Source organism: Anomaloglossus baeobatrachus, chromosome 6, assembly GCF_048569485.1.
Source record: "Anomaloglossus baeobatrachus isolate aAnoBae1 chromosome 6, aAnoBae1.hap1, whole genome shotgun sequence".
NCBI lineage: Eukaryota > Metazoa > Chordata > Amphibia > Anura > Aromobatidae > Anomaloglossus > Anomaloglossus baeobatrachus.
Genome location: NC_134358.1, coordinates 38,121,179 through 38,145,287, shown reverse-complemented (window position 1 = coordinate 38,145,287; position 24,109 = coordinate 38,121,179). Strand labels below are relative to the sequence as shown.

Here is a 24,109-nt window from a genome sequence, read left to right as displayed (position 1 = left end):
GGATCGGTGGCCGATTGTGGAGAGCCCCTCACCCGATGCTCAGGGATCGGTGGCCGATTATGGAGAGCCCCTCAGCCAATGCTCAGGGATCGGTCGCCGATTGCGGAGAGCCCCTCACCCGATGCTCAGGGATCGGTGGCTGATTGTGGAGAGCCCCTCACCCGATGCTCAGGGATCGGCGGCTGATTGTGGAGAGCCTCTCACCCGATGCTCAGGGATCGGCGGCTGATTGTGGAGCCCCTAACCCGATGCTCAGGGATTGGTGGCTGATTGCGGAGAGCCCGTCACCCAATGCTCAGGGATTGGTGGCAGATTGTGGAGAGCCCCTCACCTAATGCTCAGGGATTGGTGGCTGATTGCGGAGAGCCCCTCACCCAATGCTCAGGGATTGGTGGCAGATTGTGGAGAGCCCCTCACCCAATGCTCAGGGATTGGTGGCTGATTGCGGAGAGCCCCTCACCCGATGCTCAGGGATCGGTGGCCGATTGCGGAGAGCCCCTCACCCGATGCTCAGGGATCGGTGGCCGATTATGGAGAGCCCCTCACCCGATGCTCAGGGATCGGTGGCTGATTGCGGAGAGCCCCTCACCCGATGCTCAGGATCGGTGGCAGATTGTGGAGAGCCCCTCACCCGATGCTCAGGGATCGGTGGCCGATTGCGGAGAGCCCCTCACCCGATGCTCAGGGATCGGTGGCCTATTGTGGAGAGCCTATCACCCGATGCTCAGGGATCGGTGTTCGATTGTGGAGAGCCCCTTACCCGATGCTCAGGGATCGGTAGCCGATTGTGGAGAGCCTCTCACCCGATGCTCAGGGATCGGTGGCTGATTGCGGAGAGCCCCTCACCTGATGCTCAGGGATCGGTGGCCGATTGTGGAGAGCCCCTCACCTGATGCTCAGGGATCGGTGGCAGATTGTGGAGAGCCCCTCACCCAATGCTCAGGCATCGGTGGCAGATTGTGGAGAGCCCCTCACCCAATGCTCAGGCATCGGTGGCAGATTGTGGAGAGCCTCTCACCCGATGACCACCTTTAATATTAAGTATCAGACATTGTACCTTAAGCTCATCGAAGCGGAGAGTGAAGTGAAGGATTTCGGCAAACTGTTTGGCAAGAGCCTGCTCTCGCTCCAGGTGCTGTGTTGGGGAGTAGGGAGTGCTGGTGAGGGCCCCCAGGAGCCCACGTAACGCCGCCTCTAAATACACAACCAAAAAAAAAACGTTAGACATTACATATACCGCAGCATAAGATGGTAAGAAAGGAAACATGAGAGCACGGACACTCGCAGAAGGAACAAAGCAAATGTGTGAGCATAGCCAAAGATCTTACAGGAGTATTCTCTAGTGTAAACGTTATTTTACCCATCTATGGGTTAAGGAATAACATCCTAACTGCAGAGGGTCCGACGGCTGCGTGCCCCCCACCGCTCCCGAGAACCGGGGATACGAGGAGCCTGTGTGAATACGCACTGAATCTTTTCTAAATGGGATGGCTGTAGATAGCCGAGAGCATCGCTCCGCTGGCCTTCAGTACTCCTATTAAAATGGATGGAGCAGCCCTGCGCATGACCGACCACTGCTCCAATCACACAAGGCTCTCCATAACCCAGGATCTCAGGACGGGGAAGATCCCAACAATCAGAATCCAAGAGATTGGGAAAAATCCTTATTTCACAGAGCGGAAAACTTCCAATCTTGAGAATAGTCCTTTAACATGGCTCTGGCTGCCATTACTGATCCTGAGTTACATCCTGTATTATCCTCCAGAGCTGCACTCACTATTCTGCTGGTGCAGTCACTGTGTACATACATTACATTACTGATCCTGAGTGGTATACCTCATATATTATACTCCAGAGCTGCACTCACTATTCTGCTGGTGCAGTCACTGTGTACATACATTACATTACTGATCCTGTACTGATCCTGAGTTACATCCTGTACTATCCTCCAGAGCTGCACTCACTATTCTGCTGGTGCAGTCACTGTGTACATACATTACATTACTGATCCTGAGTGGTATACCTCATATATTATACTCCAGAGCTGCACTCACTATTCTGCTGCTGCAGTCACTGTGCACATACATTACATTACTGATCCTGAGTTACCTCCTGTATTATACTCCAGAGCTGCGCTCACTATTCTGCTGGTACAGTCACTGTGTATATACATTACATTTCTGATCCTGTACTGATCCTGTGTTACATCCTGTATTATCCTCCAGAGCTGCACTCACTATTCTGCTGGTTGAGTCACTGTGTACATACATTACTGATCCTGTACTGATCCTGAGTTACCCCCTGTATTATACTCCAGAGCTGCACTCACTATTCTGCTGGTGCAGACACTGTGTACATACATTACATTACTGATCCTGTACTGATCCTGAGTTACCCCCTGTATTATACTCCAGAGCTGCACTCACTATTCTGCTGGTGCAGTCACTGTGTACATACATGGATACCTAAGCTGGAATGCCCTGCACATGAGGTAAGTGACGTGGCTATATCAGGAGAGCTATACTACATTTCTAATTGGAGGGATTTGCTAATATTATTACGCCTGCTACATATTGGGATAGGATTTTGGAGATGGGATTAACCCTTTAAGACTGGGAGCTGAGCAGCAAACACTTACCTAACCTCTGAGAAAATTCATAAAACTTTTTTAGTTTGCCGACTAGAGGTACCACGGCTCCCCAGGCTTTCTCCTGTAGTTTTTCATCAGTAGCATGCTGTATTGCCTGCAGAACAAGAAAGCATAAATGCAATGAACACCGCACGTCAGGATCTAGCCAAGCTTAGTACATGACGGACACAAAAAGCGCCTGCCACTACAGTCAAGGACACGTCTGTCTGAACTGGTCGTAGGAAACTATGTGGCCATAATACTGTGTGAGGGGGCTATATGCACATCTTACCTGTGTGAGGGGCTGTTGGGGTATCATATTGTGTGTAGGAATCTGAGGTCATTGTACTGTGTGTCGGGGGACTGTGGGGGCATCCTACTGTGTGTGAGGGATGCTGTGGGGGCATCCTACTGTGTGTGAGGGACGCTGTGGGGGCATCCTACTGTGTGTGAGGGACGCTGTGGGGGCATCATACTGTGTGTGAGGGACGCTGTGGGGGCATCATACTGTGTTTGAGGGATGCTGTGGGGGCATCATACTGTGTGTGAGGGACGCTGTGGGGGCATCCTACTGTGTGTGAGGGACGCTGTGGGGGCATCCTACTGTGTGTGAGGGACGCTGTGGGGGCATCCTACTGTGTGTGAGGGACGCTCTGGGGGCATCCTACTGTGTGTGTAGGACGCTGTGGGGGCATCCTACTGTGTGTGTGGGACGCTGTGGGGGCATCATACTGTGTGTGAGGGATGCTGTGGGGGCATCCTACTGTGTGTGAGGGACGCTGTGGGGGCATCATACTGTGTGTGAGGGACGCTGTGGGGGCATCATACTGTGTGTGAGGGACGCTGTGGGGGCATCATACTGTGTGTGAGGGACGCTGTGGGGGCATCATACTGTGTGTGAGGGACGCTGTGGGGGCATCCTACTGTGTGTGTAGGACGCTGTGGGGGCATCATACTGTGTGAGGAGGGCTATAAGGACATCATACTGTGTGAGGAGGCTATAAGGACATCATACTGTGTGAGGAGGGCTATAAGGACATCATACTGTGTGAGGAGGGCTATAAGGACATCATACTGTGTGAGGAGGGCTATAAGGACATCATACTGTGTGAGGAGGGCTATAAGGACATCATACTGTGTGAGGAGGGCTATAAGGACATCATACTGTGTGAGGAGGGCTATAAGGACATCATACTGTGTGAGGAGGGCTATAAGGACATCATACTGTGTGAGGAGGGCTATAAGGGCATCATACTGTGTGAGGAGGGCTATAAGGACATCATACTGTGTGTGAGGAGGGCTATAAGGACATCATACTGTGTGAGGAGGGCTATAAGGGCATCATACTGTGTGAGGAGGGCTAAAAGGGCATCATACTGTGTGAGGAGGGCTATAAGGACATCATACGAGGGCTATAAGGACATCATACTGTGTGAGGAGGGCTATAAGGACATCATACTGTGTGAGGAGGGCTATAAGGACATCATACTGTGTGAGGAGGGCTATAAGGACATCATACTGTGTGGGGGGAGGGCTATAAGGACATCATACTGTGTGAGGAGGGCTATAAGGGCATCATACTGTGTGAGGAGGGCTATAAGGACATCATAGGGTGTGTGAGGAGGGCTATAAGGACATCATACGGTGTGTGAGGAGGGCTATAAGGACATCATACTGTGTGAGGAGGGCTATAAGGACATCATACTGTGTGAGGAGGGCTATAAGGGCATCATACTGTGTGAGGAGGGCTATAAGGACATCATACTGTGTGTGAGGAGGGCTATAAGGACATCATACTGTGTGAGGAGGGCTATAAGGACATCATACTGTGTGAGGAGGGCTATAAGGACATCATACTGTGTGAGGAGGGCTATAAGGACATCATACTGTGTGAGGAGGGCTATAAGGACATCATACTGTGTAAGGAGGGCTATAAGGACATCATACTGTGTGGGGGGAGGGCTATAAGGACATCATACTGTGTGAGGAGGGCTATAAGGACATCATACTGTGTGAGGAGGGCTATAAGGACATCATACTGTGTGAGGAGCGCTATAAGGACATCATACTGTGTGAGGAGGGCTATAAGGACATCATACTGTGTGAGGAGGGCTATAAGGACATCATACTGTGTGAGGGGGGCTATAAGGGCATCATACTGTGTGAGGAGGGCTATAAGGACATCATACTGTGTGAGGAGGGCTATAAGGACATCATACTGTGTGAGGAGGGCTATAAGGACATCATACTGTGTGAGGAGGGCTATAAGGACATCATACTGTGTGTGAGGAGGGCTATAACGACATCATACTGTGTGAGGAGGGCTATAAGGACATCATACTGTGTGAGGAGGGCTATAAGGACATCATACTGTGTGAGGAGGGCTATAAGGACATCATACTGTGTGTGAGGAGGGCTATAAGGGCATCATACTGTGTGAGGAGGGCTATAAGGACATCATACTGTGTGAGGAGGGCTATAAGGACATCATACTGTGTGAGGAGGGCTATAAGGACATCATACTGTGTGGGGGGAGGGCTATAAGGACATCATACTGTGTGAGGGGGGCTATAAGGGCATCATACTGTGTGAGGAGGGCTATAAGGACATCATACTGTGTGAGGAGGGCTATAAGGACATCATACTGTGTGAGGAGGGCTATAAGGACATCATACTGTGTGAGGAGGGCTATAAGGACATCATACTGTGTGTGAGGAGGGCTATAACGACATCATACTGTGTGTGAGGAGGGCTATAACGACATCATACTGTGTGAGGAGGGCTATAAGGACATCATACTGTGTGAGGAGGGCTATAAGGACATCATACTGTGTGAGGAGGGCTATAAGGACATCATACTGTGTGAGAGGGCTATAAGGACATCATATTGTGTGTGAGGAGGGCTATAAGGACATCATACTGTGTGAGGAGGGCTATAAGGACATCATACTGTGTGAGGAGGGCTATAAGGACATCATACTGTGTGAGGAGGGCTATAAGGACATCATACTGTGTGAGGAGGGCTATAAGGACATCATACTGTGTGGGGGGAGGGCTATAAGGACATCATACTGTGTGAGGAGGGCTATAAGGGCATCATACTGTGTGAGGAGGGCTATAAGGACATCATAGGGTGTGTGAGGAGGGCTATAAGGACATCATACGGTGTGTGAGGAGGGCTATAAGGACATCATACTGTGTGAGGAGGGCTATAAGGACATCATACTGTGTGAGGAGGGCTATAAGGGCATCATACTGTGTGAGGAGGGCTATAAGGACATCATACTGTGTGTGAGGAGGGCTATAAGGACATCATACTGTGTGAGGAGGGCTATAAGGACATCATACTGTGTGAGGAGGGCTATAAGGACATCATACTGTGTGAGGAGGGCTATAAGGACATCATACTGTGTAAGGAGGGCTATAAGGACATCATACTGTGTGGGGGGAGGGCTATAAGGACATCATACTGTGTGAGGAGGGCTATAAGGACATCATACTGTGTGAGGAGGGCTATAAGGACATCATACTGTGTGAGGAGCGCTATAAGGACATCATACTGTGTGAGGAGGGCTATAAGGACATCATACTGTGTGAGGAGGGCTATAAGGACATCATACTGTGTGAGGGGGGCTATAAGGGCATCATACTGTGTGAGGAGGGCTATAAGGACATCATACTGTGTGAGGAGGGCTATAAGGACATCATACTGTGTGAGGAGGGCTATAAGGACATCATACTGTGTGAGGAGGGCTATAAGGACATCATACTGTGTGTGAGGAGGGCTATAACGACATCATACTGTGTGAGGAGGGCTATAAGGACATCATACTGTGTGAGGAGGGCTATAAGGACATCATACTGTGTGAGGAGGGCTATAAGGGCATCATACTGTGTGAGAGGGCTATAAGGACATCATACTGTGTGTGAGGAGGGCTATAAGGGCATCATACTGTGTGAGGAGGGCTATAAGGGCATCATACTGTGTGAGGAGGGCTATAAGGACATCATACTGTGTGTGAGGAGGGCTATAAGGACATCATACTGTGTGAGGAGGGCTATAAGGACATCATACTGTGTGAGGAGGGCTATAAGGACATCATACTGTGTGAGGAGGGCTATAAGGACATCATACTGTGTGAGGAGGGCTATAAGGACATCATACTGTGTGAGGAGGGCTATAAGGGCATCATACTGTGTGTGAGGAGGGCTATAAGGACATCATACTGTGTGAGGAGGGCTAAAAGGACATCATACTGTGTGAGGAAGGCTATAAGGACACCATACTGTGTGAGGAGGGCTATAAGGACATCATACTGTGTGTGAGGAGGGCTATAAGGACATCATACTGTGTGAGGAGGGCTATAAGGACATCATACTGTGTGAGGAGGGCTATAAGGACATCATACTGTGTGAGGAGGGCTATAAGGGCATCATACTGTGTGAGGAGGGCTATAAGGACATCATACTGTGTGAGGAGGGCTATAAGGACATCATACTGTGTGAGGAGGGCTATAAGGACATCATACTGTGTGAGGAAGGCTATAAGGACATCATACTGTGTGAGGAGGGCTATAAGGACATCATACTGTGTGAGGAGGGCTATAAGGACACCATACTGTGTGTGAGGAGGGCTATAAGGACATCATACTGTGTGAGGAGGGCTATAAGGACATCATACTGTGTGAGGAGGGCTATAAGGACATCATACTGTGTGAGGAGGGCTATAAGGACATCATACTGTGTGAGGAGGGCTATAAGGACATCATACTGTGTGAGGAGGGCTATAAGGACATCATACTGTGTGAGGAGGGCTATAAGGACACCATACTGTGTGTGAGGAGGGCTATAAGGACATCATACTGTGTGTGAGGAGGGCTATAAGGACATCATACTGTGTGAGGAAGGCTATAAGGACACCATACTGTGTGAGGAGGGCTATAAGGACATCATACTGTGTGAGGAGGGCTATAAGGACATCATACTGTGTGTGAGGAGGGCTATAAGGACATCATACTGTGTGAGGAAGGCTATAAGGACACCATACTGTGTGAGGAGGGCTATAAGGACATCATACTGTGTGTGAGGAGGGCTATAAGGACATCATACTGTGTGAGGAGGGCTATAAGGGCATCATACTGTGTGAGGAGGGCTAAAAGGGCATCATACTGTGTGAGGAGGGCTATAAGGACATCATACGAGGGCTATAAGGACATCATACTGTGTGAGGAGGGCTATAAGGACATCATACTGTGTGAGGAGGGCTATAAGGACATCATACTGTGTGAGGAGGGCTATAAGGACATCATACTGTGTGGGGGGAGGGCTATAAGGACATCATACTGTGTGAGGAGGGCTATAAGGGCATCATACTGTGTGAGGAGGGCTATAAGGACATCATAGGGTGTGTGAGGAGGGCTATAAGGACATCATACGGTGTGTGAGGAGGGCTATAAGGACATCATACTGTGTGAGGAGGGCTATAAGGACATCATACTGTGTGAGGAGGGCTATAAGGGCATCATACTGTGTGAGGAGGGCTATAAGGACATCATACTGTGTGTGAGGAGGGCTATAAGGACATCATACTGTGTGAGGAGGGCTATAAGGACATCATACTGTGTGAGGAGGGCTATAAGGACATCATACTGTGTGAGGAGGGCTATAAGGACATCATACTGTGTGAGGAGGGCTATAAGGACATCATACTGTGTAAGGAGGGCTATAAGGACATCATACTGTGTGGGGGGAGGGCTATAAGGACATCATACTGTGTGAGGAGGGCTATAAGGACATCATACTGTGTGAGGAGGGCTATAAGGACATCATACTGTGTGAGGAGCGCTATAAGGACATCATACTGTGTGAGGAGGGCTATAAGGACATCATACTGTGTGAGGAGGGCTATAAGGACATCATACTGTGTGAGGGGGGCTATAAGGGCATCATACTGTGTGAGGAGGGCTATAAGGACATCATACTGTGTGAGGAGGGCTATAAGGACATCATACTGTGTGAGGAGGGCTATAAGGACATCATACTGTGTGAGGAGGGCTATAAGGACATCATACTGTGTGTGAGGAGGGCTATAACGACATCATACTGTGTGAGGAGGGCTATAAGGACATCATACTGTGTGAGGAGGGCTATAAGGACATCATACTGTGTGAGGAGGGCTATAAGGACATCATACTGTGTGTGAGGAGGGCTATAAGGGCATCATACTGTGTGAGGAGGGCTATAAGGACATCATACTGTGTGAGGAGGGCTATAAGGACATCATACTGTGTGAGGAGGGCTATAAGGACATCATACTGTGTGGGGGGAGGGCTATAAGGACATCATACTGTGTGAGGGGGGCTATAAGGGCATCATACTGTGTGAGGAGGGCTATAAGGACATCATACTGTGTGAGGAGGGCTATAAGGACATCATACTGTGTGAGGAGGGCTATAAGGACATCATACTGTGTGAGGAGGGCTATAAGGACATCATACTGTGTGTGAGGAGGGCTATAACGACATCATACTGTGTGTGAGGAGGGCTATAACGACATCATACTGTGTGAGGAGGGCTATAAGGACATCATACTGTGTGAGGAGGGCTATAAGGACATCATACTGTGTGAGGAGGGCTATAAGGACATCATACTGTGTGAGAGGGCTATAAGGACATCATATTGTGTGTGAGGAGGGCTATAAGGACATCATACTGTGTGAGGAGGGCTATAAGGACATCATACTGTGTGAGGAGGGCTATAAGGACATCATACTGTGTGAGGAGGGCTATAAGGACATCATACTGTGTGAGGAGGGCTATAAGGACATCATACTGTGTGGGGGGAGGGCTATAAGGACATCATACTGTGTGAGGAGGGCTATAAGGGCATCATACTGTGTGAGGAGGGCTATAAGGACATCATAGGGTGTGTGAGGAGGGCTATAAGGACATCATACGGTGTGTGAGGAGGGCTATAAGGACATCATACTGTGTGAGGAGGGCTATAAGGACATCATACTGTGTGAGGAGGGCTATAAGGGCATCATACTGTGTGAGGAGGGCTATAAGGACATCATACTGTGTGTGAGGAGGGCTATAAGGACATCATACTGTGTGAGGAGGGCTATAAGGACATCATACTGTGTGAGGAGGGCTATAAGGACATCATACTGTGTGAGGAGGGCTATAAGGACATCATACTGTGTAAGGAGGGCTATAAGGACATCATACTGTGTGGGGGGAGGGCTATAAGGACATCATACTGTGTGAGGAGGGCTATAAGGACATCATACTGTGTGAGGAGGGCTATAAGGACATCATACTGTGTGAGGAGCGCTATAAGGACATCATACTGTGTGAGGAGGGCTATAAGGACATCATACTGTGTGAGGAGGGCTATAAGGACATCATACTGTGTGAGGGGGGCTATAAGGGCATCATACTGTGTGAGGAGGGCTATAAGGACATCATACTGTGTGAGGAGGGCTATAAGGACATCATACTGTGTGAGGAGGGCTATAAGGACATCATACTGTGTGAGGAGGGCTATAAGGACATCATACTGTGTGAGGAGGGCTATAAGGACATCATACTGTGTGTGAGGAGGGCTATAACGACATCATACTGTGTGAGGAGGGCTATAAGGACATCATACTGTGTGAGGAGGGCTATAAGGACATCATACTGTGTGAGGAGGGCTATAAGGGCATCATACTGTGTGAGAGGGCTATAAGGACATCATACTGTGTGTGAGGAGGGCTATAAGGGCATCATACTGTGTGAGGAGGGCTATAAGGGCATCATACTGTGTGAGGAGGGCTATAAGGACATCATACTGTGTGTGAGGAGGGCTATAAGGACATCATACTGTGTGAGGAGGGCTATAAGGACATCATACTGTGTGAGGAGGGCTATAAGGACATCATACTGTGTGAGGAGGGCTATAAGGACATCATACTGTGTGAGGAGGGCTATAAGGACATCATACTGTGTGAGGAGGGCTATAAGGGCATCATACTGTGTGTGAGGAGGGCTATAAGGACATCATACTGTGTGAGGAGGGCTAAAAGGACATCATACTGTGTGAGGAAGGCTATAAGGACACCATACTGTGTGAGGAGGGCTATAAGGACATCATACTGTGTGTGAGGAGGGCTATAAGGACATCATACTGTGTGAGGAGGGCTATAAGGACATCATACTGTGTGAGGAGGGCTATAAGGACATCATACTGTGTGAGGAGGGCTATAAGGGCATCATACTGTGTGAGGAGGGCTATAAGGACATCATACTGTGTGAGGAGGGCTATAAGGACATCATACTGTGTGAGGAGGGCTATAAGGACATCATACTGTGTGAGGAAGGGCTATAAGGACATCATACTGTGTGAGGAGGGCTATAAGGACATCATACTGTGTGAGGAGGGCTATAAGGACACCATACTGTGTGTGAGGAGGGCTATAAGGACATCATACTGTGTGAGGAGGGCTATAAGGACATCATACTGTGTGAGGAGGGCTATAAGGACATCATACTGTGTGAGGAGGGCTATAAGGACATCATACTGTGTGAGGAGGGCTATAAGGACATCATACTGTGTGAGGAGGGCTATAAGGACATCATACTGTGTGAGGAGGGCTATAAGGACACCATACTGTGTGTGAGGAGGGCTATAAGGACATCATACTGTGTGTGAGGAGGGCTATAAGGACATCATACTGTGTGAGGAAGGCTATAAGGACACCATACTGTGTGAGGAGGGCTATAAGGACATCATACTGTGTGAGGAGGGCTATAAGGACATCATACTGTGTGTGAGGAGGGCTATAAGGACATCATACTGTGTGAGGAAGGCTATAAGGACACCATACTGTGTGAGGAGGGCTATAAGGACATCATACTGTGTGAGGAGGGCTATAAGGACATCATACTGTGTGAGGAGGGCTATAAGGACATCATACTGTGTGAGGAGGGCTATAAGGACATCATACTGTGTGTGAGGAGGGCTATAAGGACATCATACTGTGTGAGGAGGGCTATAAGGACATCATACTGTGTGAGGAGGGCTATAAGGACATCATACTGTGTGAGGAGGGCTATAAGGACATCATACTGTGTGTGAGGAGGGCTATAAGGACATCATACTGTGTGAGGAAGGCTATAAGGACACCATACTGTGTGAGGAGGGCTATAAGGACATCATACTGTGTGAGGAGGGCTATAAGGACATCATACTGTGTGAGGAAGGCTATAAGGACACCATACTGTGTGTGAGGAGGGCTATAAGGACATCATACTGTGTGAGGAGGGCTATAAGGACATCATACTGTGTGAGGAGGGCTATAAGGACATCATACTGTGTGAGGAGGGCTATAAGGACATCATACTGTGTGAGGAGGGCTATAAGGACATCATACTGTGTGAGGAGGGCTATAAGGACATCATACTGTGTGAGGAGGGCTATAAGGACATCATACTGTGTGTGAGGAGGGCTATAAGGACATCATACTGTGTGAGGAAGGCTATAAGGACACCATACTGTGTGAGGAGGGCTATAAGGACATCATACTGTGTGAGGAGGGCTATAAGGACATCATACTGTGTGAGGAGGGCTATAAGGACATCATACTGTGTGAGGAGGGCTATAAGGACATCATACTGTGTGAGGAAGGCTATAAGGACACCATACTGTGTGTGAGGAGGGCTATAAGGACATCATACTGTGTGAGGAGGGCTATAAGGACATCATACTGTGTGGGGGGAGCTGTTGGGAAAGGCACATCTATAGGTAACGGATCTACTTAAGCCTAAATACCAGGAGCCGTACGATTTATAAACTTTATAAATAGCAGTAAATAGTATTTTGATTTGTTGCTACAAGTAAGGATCTATGATACTCTCTAATGTAACAGGTATTAGCAGTAGCTGCTGCTCAATATACTAAATTCTGCTCAATATTCAGTGATGCAAATATAAAATAACAATAAGCAGAATTATAACTGGTCTGTACAACAGTCGGGGTCTCATGTGGCCCCCTGGGAAAATAAATTAAACTTAAAGGGGTTGTCCGGCTTCTTTTGACTTTTTTTATTATTTCCCTATTGGGCTACATTGGGGCAGGTAAGTAGATAGTGAGCACTTACCTGCGCTGCTGTCAGCCCCTCTCCCCCGGCTCAGAGGGGTCATGTGACCGCTCCTGACGCGATTTTGCTGCTTCCGGTCATTTCATGTCAACATGGGCAGGACCATGTTGACATGCAAATCTGGAACAGCTTGTTGCCGCCCTGCCGGGAGATACAGTGCAATGAACCCCGCCCCACCTTCCCTGCACCCTCCCACACATTCCCCCGCACCCCGTACTCTCCCCGCCCACGGTGTCACCGCCAGCACCGGGCCCCCTGCTCAGGATAGCAGGAGTGCTCGTGCAGTCTGTGTCCCGCTCCAGCCCCGCGGCTGCCTTCATTGCAGTGTGTGTCTGCCCGCATGCAGATTCTCACACTGCAGTGCTGGCTGCCGCGGGGCTGACGACCACTGCTGCCAGGAGGTTAGATGACATCATTACCTGCGGTGACAATCTCCTCTTCACTCCTGTCACTGCCGCCTATGCCCGCTGCGTTCTCACGTCACTAGCGGTGACGTCACGGGCGATACTGCTGAGAACGCGGTGGGCATAGAAGGCAGTGACATCGCTGACAGGAGTGAAGAGGAGATCATCACCGCAGGTAATGATCTCATCTAACCTCCTGACAGCAGCGCTCGTCATCCCCTGCAGTGACCTGTGCTGACCTATTGATGTTAGCTCAGGTCACTGCATTGCTCTCCCAGCCAATGGGGAACATTCTATTCTTCAGTGACTGGGGGGACATTGTCTATGGTATGGATAGTCATGTGTCCCCCTTATTGGATTACGCCGGACCCGGATTTGATTGTTCTTTTCAATAAATTGGTGAAAGAGGGAATGTGGGGAGTGTTTTTTCAAATAAAACTTTTTTTGTCGTCTATTTTTTTTTTATTACTGACTGGGTTGGTGATGTCAGGTATCTGATAGATGCGTGACATCACTAACCCCAGGGCTTGATGCCAGGTGACATTACATATCTGGCATCAACCCCATATATTACCCAGTTTGCCACCGCACCAGGGCAATGGGATGAGTTGGGGAAAAGCGCCAGGATTGGCACATCTAATGGATGCGCCACATCTGGGGACGCTGCGGCCTATTTTTAGGCTGGGGAGTGTCCAATAACAGTGGACCTCCCTAGTCTGAGATTACCAGACCCCAGCTGTCTGCTTTACCTCGACTGGTGATCCAATTTGGGGAGGACTCCATATTTTTTGTTTTAAATTATTTAATTTAAAATAGCGTGGGGTGCCCTCTGTTTTGGATTATCAGCCAAGGTGAAGCTGCCAGCTGTGGTCTGCAGGCTGCAGCCGTCTGCTTTACCCTAGCTGGCTACAAAAGATAGGGGGGACCCCATGTCATTTTTTTGTTTGTTTTTTTTTTTAATTATTTTTTTGGCTAAATACAAGGCTAAGCACCCTTTAGTGCCACATGAAAGTCACAAAAGGGTGCCAGCTTAGAATATGCAGGGGGGTAGGACATTATATATGTCTTTCTCATCTATCTATTCATCTATCTATCCCTCCATTCATTCATTCATCCCTCTATCTCTGCCTCTATCTATTTATCTTTCTTGCTGCTTCCGTTTTTTGCTGTCCGCAAAAAAAACGGAAGGCACACGGATGACACACGGATGCATCCGTGAAAAAAATGGACAGTTTTTTGCAGACCGCAAAAATGGAACGGTCATGTGAATGTAGCCCACATGGGTTCCCTATGGGGGTAGGGGTCGGTACAGAACGATGGTGAGGGGGGGGGGGGTCGGTACAGAGCGCCGTGTGTGTGTTTGTGTGTGTGGGTGGGGGGAGGGTTGCAGAGCCTGATGTGATGTGGGGCGCGGAGCCCGATGTGGTATGGGGTGTAGAGCCTGATGTGGGGCTGTTATTTCCATTGCTAGAGTGATAACAGGTCAGGTGCTGGGCAGAATACCGACAGGGAATGTGTGTGCAGGGGGCGGGCAGAGGGCGGGGCGGGCAGGGGGGCGGGGCTGGACAGTGAGAGTGGGCAGGGGGCGGGGCGGGCAGGGGGCGGGGCTGGACACTGAGGTCGGGCGGTGCCAGCTGTGACTGGGAGGTTTAGCACAGGAAGTGGTCAGTTTGCTGGATCTGAATGTAAACAAAGAGCTGCAGAGAATAAAGGAATAATTCAAGAGGAACAAAAGATAGAAAACAAAAAATAACAATGTAGGGGTGATTTATATGACAATACAGCAGAGATAAACTCAACATTTTTTGGTAAGCTAATGTCGGACAACTCCTTTAAAATTAACAGTAAATGTGTGAATCACAGCCGATGTTACAGAGCGGAGGAGACGTTACCTCTCGGATCTCCAGCCCGGCGCCTCGGTACGACTGCAGATCATCCAGGATTCCCTCCGCGTCCTTTAACACTACATTCACCTGATTATAGATATCTTTCTCGGCTTCTGTAGGTTGAGCATCTAGACGGCAGGAAACCATAACCACTGTTACCACCGAGATCAGCGACCGCAAGAGGCAGCGAGGAGAGAAGGGAGAAGCAAGCAACTGTGGCGCTAATTACACTGGAACCCCGGGACTTCAGCACACTAGGACTACTTAAAGGAATTGTCCACATTGGACCAGCCATGTCCTTAAGGAAAGTCATCAACTGGCATCCTGACTCTCCGGGAACAAGAGGTGGCCATAATGGAGATGGGTCCGGATTCAAGGTGGACAACTCTTTAGTTTTAGCTGTCTGTATCAATTTTAAAGTGAGCGCCTGATCTAAGATCCTCTACCCCAACTGACTGATGGGCGAAAATAAGCTAAAATCCTGCACCTGGAAGTCCTTACAGGGACTGCATTCTAATGTGACCGAACGATGAGGGGTGGCTTACACCAACAATGAGGAGTGGCTTACACAAACAATGGGGGGGTGGCTTACACGAGCAAGGGGGGGTGGCTTACACCAACAATGAGGAGTGGCTTACACAAACAATGGGGGGTGGCTTACACGAGCAAGGGGGGTGGCTTACACGAGCAAGGGGGGTGGCTTACACAAACAATGGGGGGGTGGCTTACACCAACAATGGGGGGGTGGCTTACACCAACAATGGGGGGTGGCTTACATCAACAATGGGGGGGTGGCTTACACCAACAAGGGGGGGTGGCTTACACCAACAAGGGGGGGTGGCTTACACCAACAAGGGGGGGTGGCTTACACCAACAAGGGGGGGTGGCTTACACCAACAAGGGGGGGTGGCTTACACCAACAAGGGGGGGTGGCTTACACCAACAAGGGGGGGTGGCTTACACCAACAAGGGGGGGTGGCTTACACCAACAAGGGGGGGTGGCTTACACCAACAAGGGGGGGTGGCTTACACCAACAAGGGGGGGTGGCTTACACCAACAAGGGGGGGGTGGCTTACACCAACAAGGGGGGTGGCTTACACCAACAAGGGGGGTGGCTTACACCAACAAGGGGGGGTGGCTTACACCAACAAGGGGGGTGGCTTACACCAACAAGGGGGGGTGGCTTACACCAACAAGGGGGGGTGGCTTACACCAACAAGGGGGGGTGGCTTACACCAACAAGGGGGGGTGGCTTACACCAACAAGGGGGGGTGGCTTACACCAACAAGGGGGGGTGGCTTACACCAACAAGGGGGGGTGGCTTATACCAGCAATGAGTGGCTTACACAAACAATGGGGGGTGGCTTACACGAGCAAGGGGGGGGGGTGGCTTACACGAGCAAGGGGGGGTGGCTTACACGAGCAAGGGGGGGTGGCTTACACGAGCAAGGGGGGGTGGCTTACACGAGCAAGGGGGGGTGGCTTACACGAGCAAGGGGGGATGGCTTACACGAGCAAGGGGGGATGGCTTACACGAGCAAGGGGGTGGCTTACACGAGCAAGGGGGTGGCTTACACGAGCAAGGGGGTGGCTTACACGAGCAAGGGGGTGGCTTACACGAGCAAGGGGGGTGGCTTACACGAGCAAGGGGGGTGGCTTACACGAGCAAGGGGGGTGGCTTACACGAGCAAGGGGGGTGGCTTACACGAGCAAGGGGGGTGGCTTACACGAGCAAGGGGGGTGGCTTACACGAGCAAGGGGGGTGGCTTACACGAGCAAGGGGGGTGGCTTACACGAGCAAGGGGGGTGGGCTTACACGAGCAAGGGGGGATGGCTTACACGAGCAAGGGGGGATGGCTTACACGAGCAAGGGGGGATGGCTTACACGAGCAAGGGGGGATGGCTTACACGAGCAAGGGGGGATGGCTTACACGAGCAAGGGGGGATGGCTTACACGAGCAAGGGGGGAGGCTTACACGAGCAAGGGGAGAGGCTTACACGAGCAAGGGGGGATGGCTTACACGAGCAAGGGGGGATGGCTTACACGAGCAAGGGGGGATGGCTTACACGAGCAAGGGGGGATGGCTTACACGAGCAAGGGGGGATGGCTTACACGAGCAAGGGGGGATGGCTTACACGAGCAAGGGGGGATGGCTTACACGAGCAAGGGGGGGATGGCTTACACGAGCAAGGGGGGGATGGCTTACACGAGCAAGGGGGGATGGCTTACACGAGAAAGGGGGGATGGCTTACACGAGAAAGGGGGGATGGCTTACACGAGAAAGGGGGGATGGCTTACACGAGAAAGGGGGGATGGCTTACACGAGCAAGGGGGGATGGCTTACACGAGCAAGGGGGGATGGCTTACACGAGCAAGGGGGGATGGCTTACACGAGCAAGGGGGGATGGCTTACACGAACAAGGGGGAGTGGCTTACATGAACAAGAGGAAGTGGCTTACATGAACAAGGGGGGGGGGTTGCTTACACGAACAAGGGGGATTGGCTTACATGACTTGTGAATTCCTAACCAGACTTATCAAGTCCTTTAAGGTCCCCATGACAGTCCATATTCTAATACCATCTACTCATGAGTTTCTGACCAGACTATCCTCTGGGGTCCCTAGGACAGTCCCATACACAGGCTATACTGTAATATTGTATCCTCTGGGGTCTCTAGGACAGTCCCATACACAGGCTATGCTGTAATATTGTATCCTCTAGCAGTCCCTATGGCTGTGACACCTATAATTCAATCCTATAATTGAGGGCGTCCTTACACAGGCCATGTTTAGTACTATCTACCCATTACTGCCCCCAGTGGACAATCAGTACCTCTAATTTTTATTTTAAATTTTCTAATCCTAAATGACTCTGCAGCTCCACTAATGACACTTTCACTAATTTCATGCCTCTGGGGTAATACTGTCATAACTGGGCAGACATTCTCCATGTATGAGCCGTGGTGAGCGATGGGATGGACACATGATGGAGCTACTCAGTAGAGCAGGCTATGAGCATATACACAATGCAATTCTCAATGCTCGGTCCCGGTGACCCCTGCACGTGGCTAATACCCCTCCAGTGATATGTGAGGGGAATTCTAGGTCCTTTGTGTTCACAGATGTAAAATGCTTAATAGACCCGGATTAGAATTGAGAGGCGATCGCTCAAGACTGACGAGGGGGGAATTTGTAAGCTGCAGAAGACTGCTGTGTAATGACACAGACGCGGGACAGATGGGACAGTAAGTAGCCACCGGTATGTCAGCCCACCGCATGCACCGCCCCCCCCCCCCCCCCGCATGCACCGCAGCACACCCAGCAGAGCCTTACATCATCCACATAATCAAGACTTGTCCTGTCCCCCGATTATAATAGCCAGAAAATGATTAACAAAATAATTCAGAATGTTATAACTTTACTATAGTCAGATGCAAAACACAAGTCTGCTCTTCTGTAAAGCAGAATACAGGCTGCCACATGACTATGTATGCAGAATACAGGCTACCATGTGACTATGTATGCAGAATACAGGCTACCACATGGCTATGTATGCAGAATACAGGCTGCCACGTGACTATGTATGCAGAACACAGGCTGCCACGTGACTATGTATGCAGAACACAGGTGCCACGTGACTATGTATGCAGAACACAGGTGCCACGTGACTGATTGCAGCATATAGGCCGCCACATGAATATGAATGCAGAATACAGGCTGCCACGTGACTATGTATGCAGAATACAGGCTGCCACGTGACTATGTATGCAGAATACAGGCTGCCACGTGACTATGGATGCAGAATACAGGCTGCCACATGGCTATGGATGCAGAATACAGGCTGCCACGTGACTATGGATGCAGAATACAGGCTGCCACGTGACTATGGATGTAGACTACAGGCTGCCATGTGACTATGTATGCAGACTACAGGCTGCCACGTGACTATATATGCAGAATACAGGCTGCCACGTGACTATGAATGCACAATACAGGTTGCCATACATACTAAATATTAGAAAAGAGAGTACGCCCCTCACATTTTGAGTGAATATTTTATTATATGTTTTCCTGGGACAGCATGGCAGATCTGACCCTGTGATACAATGTACAGTGTCAGTGTGCAGCTTGTATACAATGTACAGTGTTAGTGTGCAGCTTGTAGAACAGGGTAAATTTGGTGTCCTCTAAAAAACTCAAACACACAGCCATTAATGTCTAAACTGCTGGCAACAAAAGTGAGTACACCTCTAAGTGAAAACGGCCAAATTGTGCCCTAAGTGTGAATATTTTGTGAGGCCGCCATTATTTTCTAGCACTGGCTTAATCTCTCTTGGACATGGAGGTCACTAGAGCTTCACAGGAGCCGCTGGATCCTCTTCCATTCTCCATGATGACATCACAGGCTTTCTTGTACATCATCCTTAGAAGAGGCTTCCTTCTGGGACAACAGTTATGCAAAGCAATGTGATGCAGTACGGAGCATTAGATCTGTGCACTGACAGGCAGACCCTCCCACCCCTGTAACCTCTGCAGTGTGTGGTGTATGGTCTGAGCACTGACAGGCGGACCCCCACCCCTGTAACCTCTGCAGTGTGCAGTGTATGGTTTTAGCACTGACAGGCGGACCCCCCCACCCCTGTATCCTCTGCAGCAATGCTGGCAGCACTCATACGTTTATTCTGAGAAGACGACCTCTGGATATGACGCTGAGCTCGTGCACTCAGCTTCTGTGGTCTGCCATGGTGAGGCCTGTTCTGAGTGGAACCTGTCTTGTTATACTGCTGTATGGTCTTGGCCACCGTGCTGCAGCTCAGTGTCAGGGTGGTGACAATCTTCTTATAGCCTTGGCCATCTTTATGTAGAGCAACAATTCTTTTTTTTTTCTTTCAGATCCTCAGAGAATTCTTTGCCATGAGGAGCCATGTTGTCCTTCCAGTGACCAGTATGAGAGTGTGTGAGAGATAACACCAAATGTAACCCCCCTGCCCCCCATTCACACCAGAGACCTTGTAACACTAATGAGTCACATGACACCGGGGAGGGAAAAGGACTAATTGGGGACAATTTGTCCATTTTCACTTAGGGGTGTACTCACTTTTGTTGCCAGTAATGGCTGTGTGCGGAGTTCTTTAGAGGACAGATTTTTACTATACAATAATCCAGATTCTTTATTTCTACACACGGGGGGGGGGGGGGGGAACAAGTCTTGATTCATAACTGTCTAAAATAAATGTACAATACTTAAATCCCATAAGGAAAAAAAAAAAAAAGGGAAGAACATATAAAACAGAAAGAGAAGTGGAAGAAAGGACGGGATGGAGGAGGAGAGGAGCGCTGGCACTTTACCCCCCAGCACAATGCATTGCAGGTGGACGTACACATAACACACAGGACAACGCGACACGCAGACGGCTTCCCCGCTTTATCCGCCATCATGAATTTTGCAATTTAAAGGGACGATACATCGGCACATAATGGAGTGCACAGATTTTTCTATTGTTTGAAGCAAAGGACTGAGATGTAGCAGAGCCGAATCGGTCACTTATTTTCCAAGATTAGGGTGAATTTATGTAGGAACGCGAGGTGGTGGCTTTAAGTCCATGGAACATGCCAAAAGGATGCACCATGGTAGTAGTGCCACGCCACAAGATCACCCCCGAGCATCCAAAACAGAAGACTGGACCTTAAAGGGGTATAGCGAATTCCTTAATTTAATGACAAAGGAGTAAAACCGCTGCAAAAAAGATGGAGGAAAAACATGGGAAGCCCGGACAGCAAAGTGCAGAACTCAAATCCATCCATTTATATCAGCGATCAGCACTAATCCACAGACTGTACTCAGCACCCCCTGCAGGCAGCAGGAGGGAACTGCAATCACGCAGAACGCTGGACGTAAACTTACATCATACTTAATGTTTGGAGAACTAAAGAAATCTTCCACTCGCTTTGTGGCTAGACAAACTCCACCTGAGGAACTACAATTCTCAGCATGCCATAAAAGCAGTAGACCATCACTCCTGTGTCCTGGCCGCAATCATTCTGTGAAAATCATTGTTCATCCCCACATAGCTCCCGGATGATGGGAGTTGTTGCTCTTGGAGGATGCCCCTCTTTGCAGTGTGCCTATGTATAATTGTCAATGATTTTCTTGGAGAATTTGCTTTTTGACATCAAGCAGCCATCAGAAGCCTCTACGTCCTCGACAACTGCCTGCTGCCAATTCTGAGCAAGCTCTGCACTGGTCTTAATCCCATCCCATAGCCTGTACTTCCTGAAGAATGTCAGTCTGTCCTTCATGTTTTTCTTGGAGAATTTGTTTTTTTGCTGCCCTTCTCTGCATCACCAACTTCTGCCTGCTGTCATCTATAAGCAAGCTCTGCACTGGTGTTAATCAATTCTGTAGCGGACTCCTCTTTTGAAGATGGTCCTGATACTTGCTGAACTGCCTTGGGGCGCACGGACAGAAAGGGACTACCGTATATATCATAACATAATATAAATACTCCAATGCTTCAAATATCAGGTCTTAAAGCCATAAAACTGACATTAAAATGCATCAGAATTACGGGTTGCAAAGCCCAACTTTGCCTAAAACGCTTATTGCACATTACTTATGCAACCCCAGAGCTGCACTCGGTATTCTGCTGGTGGAGTCACTGTGTACATACATTACATTACTGATCCTGAGTTACATCCTGTATTATACTCCAGAGCTGCATTCACTATTCTGCTGGTAAAGTCACTGTGTACATACATTACATTACTGATCCTGAGTTACCTCCTGTATTATGCTCCAGAGCTGCAATATCTATTCTGCTGGTGCAGTCACTGTGTACATACATTACTGATCCTGCGTTACCTCCTGTATTATACTCCAGAGCTGCACTCGCTATTCTGCTGGTGCAGTCACTGTGTACATACATTACTGATCCTGCGTTACCTCCTGTATTATACTCCAGAGCTGCACTCGGTATTCTGCTGGTGGAGTCACTGTGTACATACATTACATTACTGATCCTGTACTGATCCTGAGTTACCTCCTGTATTATACTCCAGAGCTGCACTCGGTATTCTGCTGGTGGAGTCACTGTGTACATACATTACATTACTGATCCTGTACTGATCCTGAGTTACCTCCTGTATTATGCTCCAGAGCTGCAATATCTATTCTGCTGGTGCAGTCACTGTGTACTTACATTACTGATCCTGAAGTTACATCCTGTATTATACTCCAGAGCTGCACTCACTATTCTGCTGGTGGAGTCACTGTGTACATACATTACATTACTGATCCTGTACTGATCCTGAGTTACCTCCTGTATTATGCTCCAGAGCTGCAATATCTATTCTGCTGGTGCAGTCACTGTGTACATACATTACATTACTGATCCTGTACTGATCCTGCGTTACCTCCTGTATTATACTCCAGAGCTGCACTCGGTATTCTGCTGGTGGAGTCACTGTGTACATACATTACATTACTGATCCTGTACTGATCCTGAGTTACCTCCTGTATTATACTCCAGAGCTGCACTCACTATTCTGCTGGTGCAGTCACTGTGTACTTACATTACTGATCCTGAAGTTACATCCTGTATTATACTCCAGAGCTGCACTCACTATTCTGCTGGTGCAGTCACTGTGTACATACATTACTGATCCTGAGTTACCTCCTGTATTATACTCCAGAGCTGCACTCACTATTCTGCTGGTGCAGTCACTGTGTACATACATTACTGATCCTGAGTTACCTCCTGTATTATACTCCAGAGCTGCACTCACTATTCTGTTGGCAATGTCAATATGCATATGTAGACAGTGTAGGGTGTAATTGAGGATCAGTACAGGATCAGTAATGTAATGTATGTACACAGTGACTGCACCAGCAGAATAGTGAGTGCAGCTCTGGAGTATAATACAAGAGGTAACTCAGGATCAGTAATGTAATGTATGTACACAGTGACTGCACCAGCAGAATAGTGAGTGCAGCTCTGGAGTATAATACAAGAGGTAACTCAGGATCAGTAATGTAATGTATGTACACAGTGACTGCACCAGCAGAATAGTGAGTGCAGCTCTGGAGTATAATACAAGAGGTAACACAGGATCAGTAATGTAATGTATGTACACAGTGACTGCACCAGCAGAATAGTGAGTGCAGCTCTGGAATATAATACAGAATGTAACACAGGATCAGTAATGTAATGTATGTACACAGTGACTGCACCAGCAGAATAGTGAGTGCAGCTCTGGAGTATAATACAAGAGGTAACACAGGATCAGTAATGTAATGTATGTACACAGTGACTGCACCAGCAGAATAGTGAGTGCAGCTCTGGAATATAATACAGGTCATAACTAGCAGAAATGTGATGTAATGTAGATTACACTGGGGAACAATTTGAAAACAAATTTCTGTTGAGTTAGGTTTTTGAGCTGATTTATACTAAAATTGGCATGCTGATTCCAAAAATGTAGTCAGTTTTTTTCTATCACGTCAAGTTTTTCCTCCTCAACTTACCTGCCATAGAAGCACAATTGCACTGATTTCTGTAATAAGACTTGTTATCCGAGTACAATTCGACTCATATAGAGCTACGTGGCAACTTGTAAGAGTAGTCACAACTGAGACAGTGTGGTGAGAGGTGTGTGCAGCTCCCAATACGTCATAATTATCAATATAAAAAAAAAACACTTTTTTAGGTACAGTAGTTTACATATTTTTGAGAAGACAAAAATCCTATAGTTCAAAAACTTGACGTGATAGAGAAAAACTGAGATCATTTCTGGATTCAGCATCCAAAAATGAATTAAGAACAGTTGTCTGACCTAAGTCCTAAAAAATTGCGTTCCCCTGTGTTATAAATATGCATTGTTGAGCATCGTGCCCCTTGATATAGATGTTACACATTCTGCCCCTGTGTAGAGAATTACGGTCCATGTGTGGGGGGGGGGGGGGGTTTGGGGGTGCGTGTTATATTTTTTGCACACAATTGGCCGCTCCTATCCAATGGAAGATTTCTTGGGTCTCCATAATCAGACAA

The 24,109-nt window shown here is 48.7% G+C and overlaps 1 protein-coding gene across 5 annotated transcripts in view; it reads right to left on the bottom strand.

The window, feature by feature from the left end:
* The window catches only part of CYRIB (CYFIP related Rac1 interactor B), a 176,512-nt gene that overhangs the window by 13,420 nt on the left and 138,983 nt on the right, over positions 1–24,109 (bottom strand). For all 5 annotated transcript variants that reach the window (XM_075352866.1, XM_075352863.1, XM_075352868.1 and 2 more), the window contains 3 exons: positions 15,068–15,189; positions 2,639–2,744; positions 1,058–1,194 (listed from right to left, as the gene is read on the bottom strand). In XM_075352866.1, the coding sequence (XP_075208981.1) occupies positions 1,058–1,194; positions 2,639–2,744; positions 15,068–15,189 (365 nt within the window). The remainder of the gene's footprint in view (positions 1–1,057; positions 1,195–2,638; positions 2,745–15,067; positions 15,190–24,109) is intronic.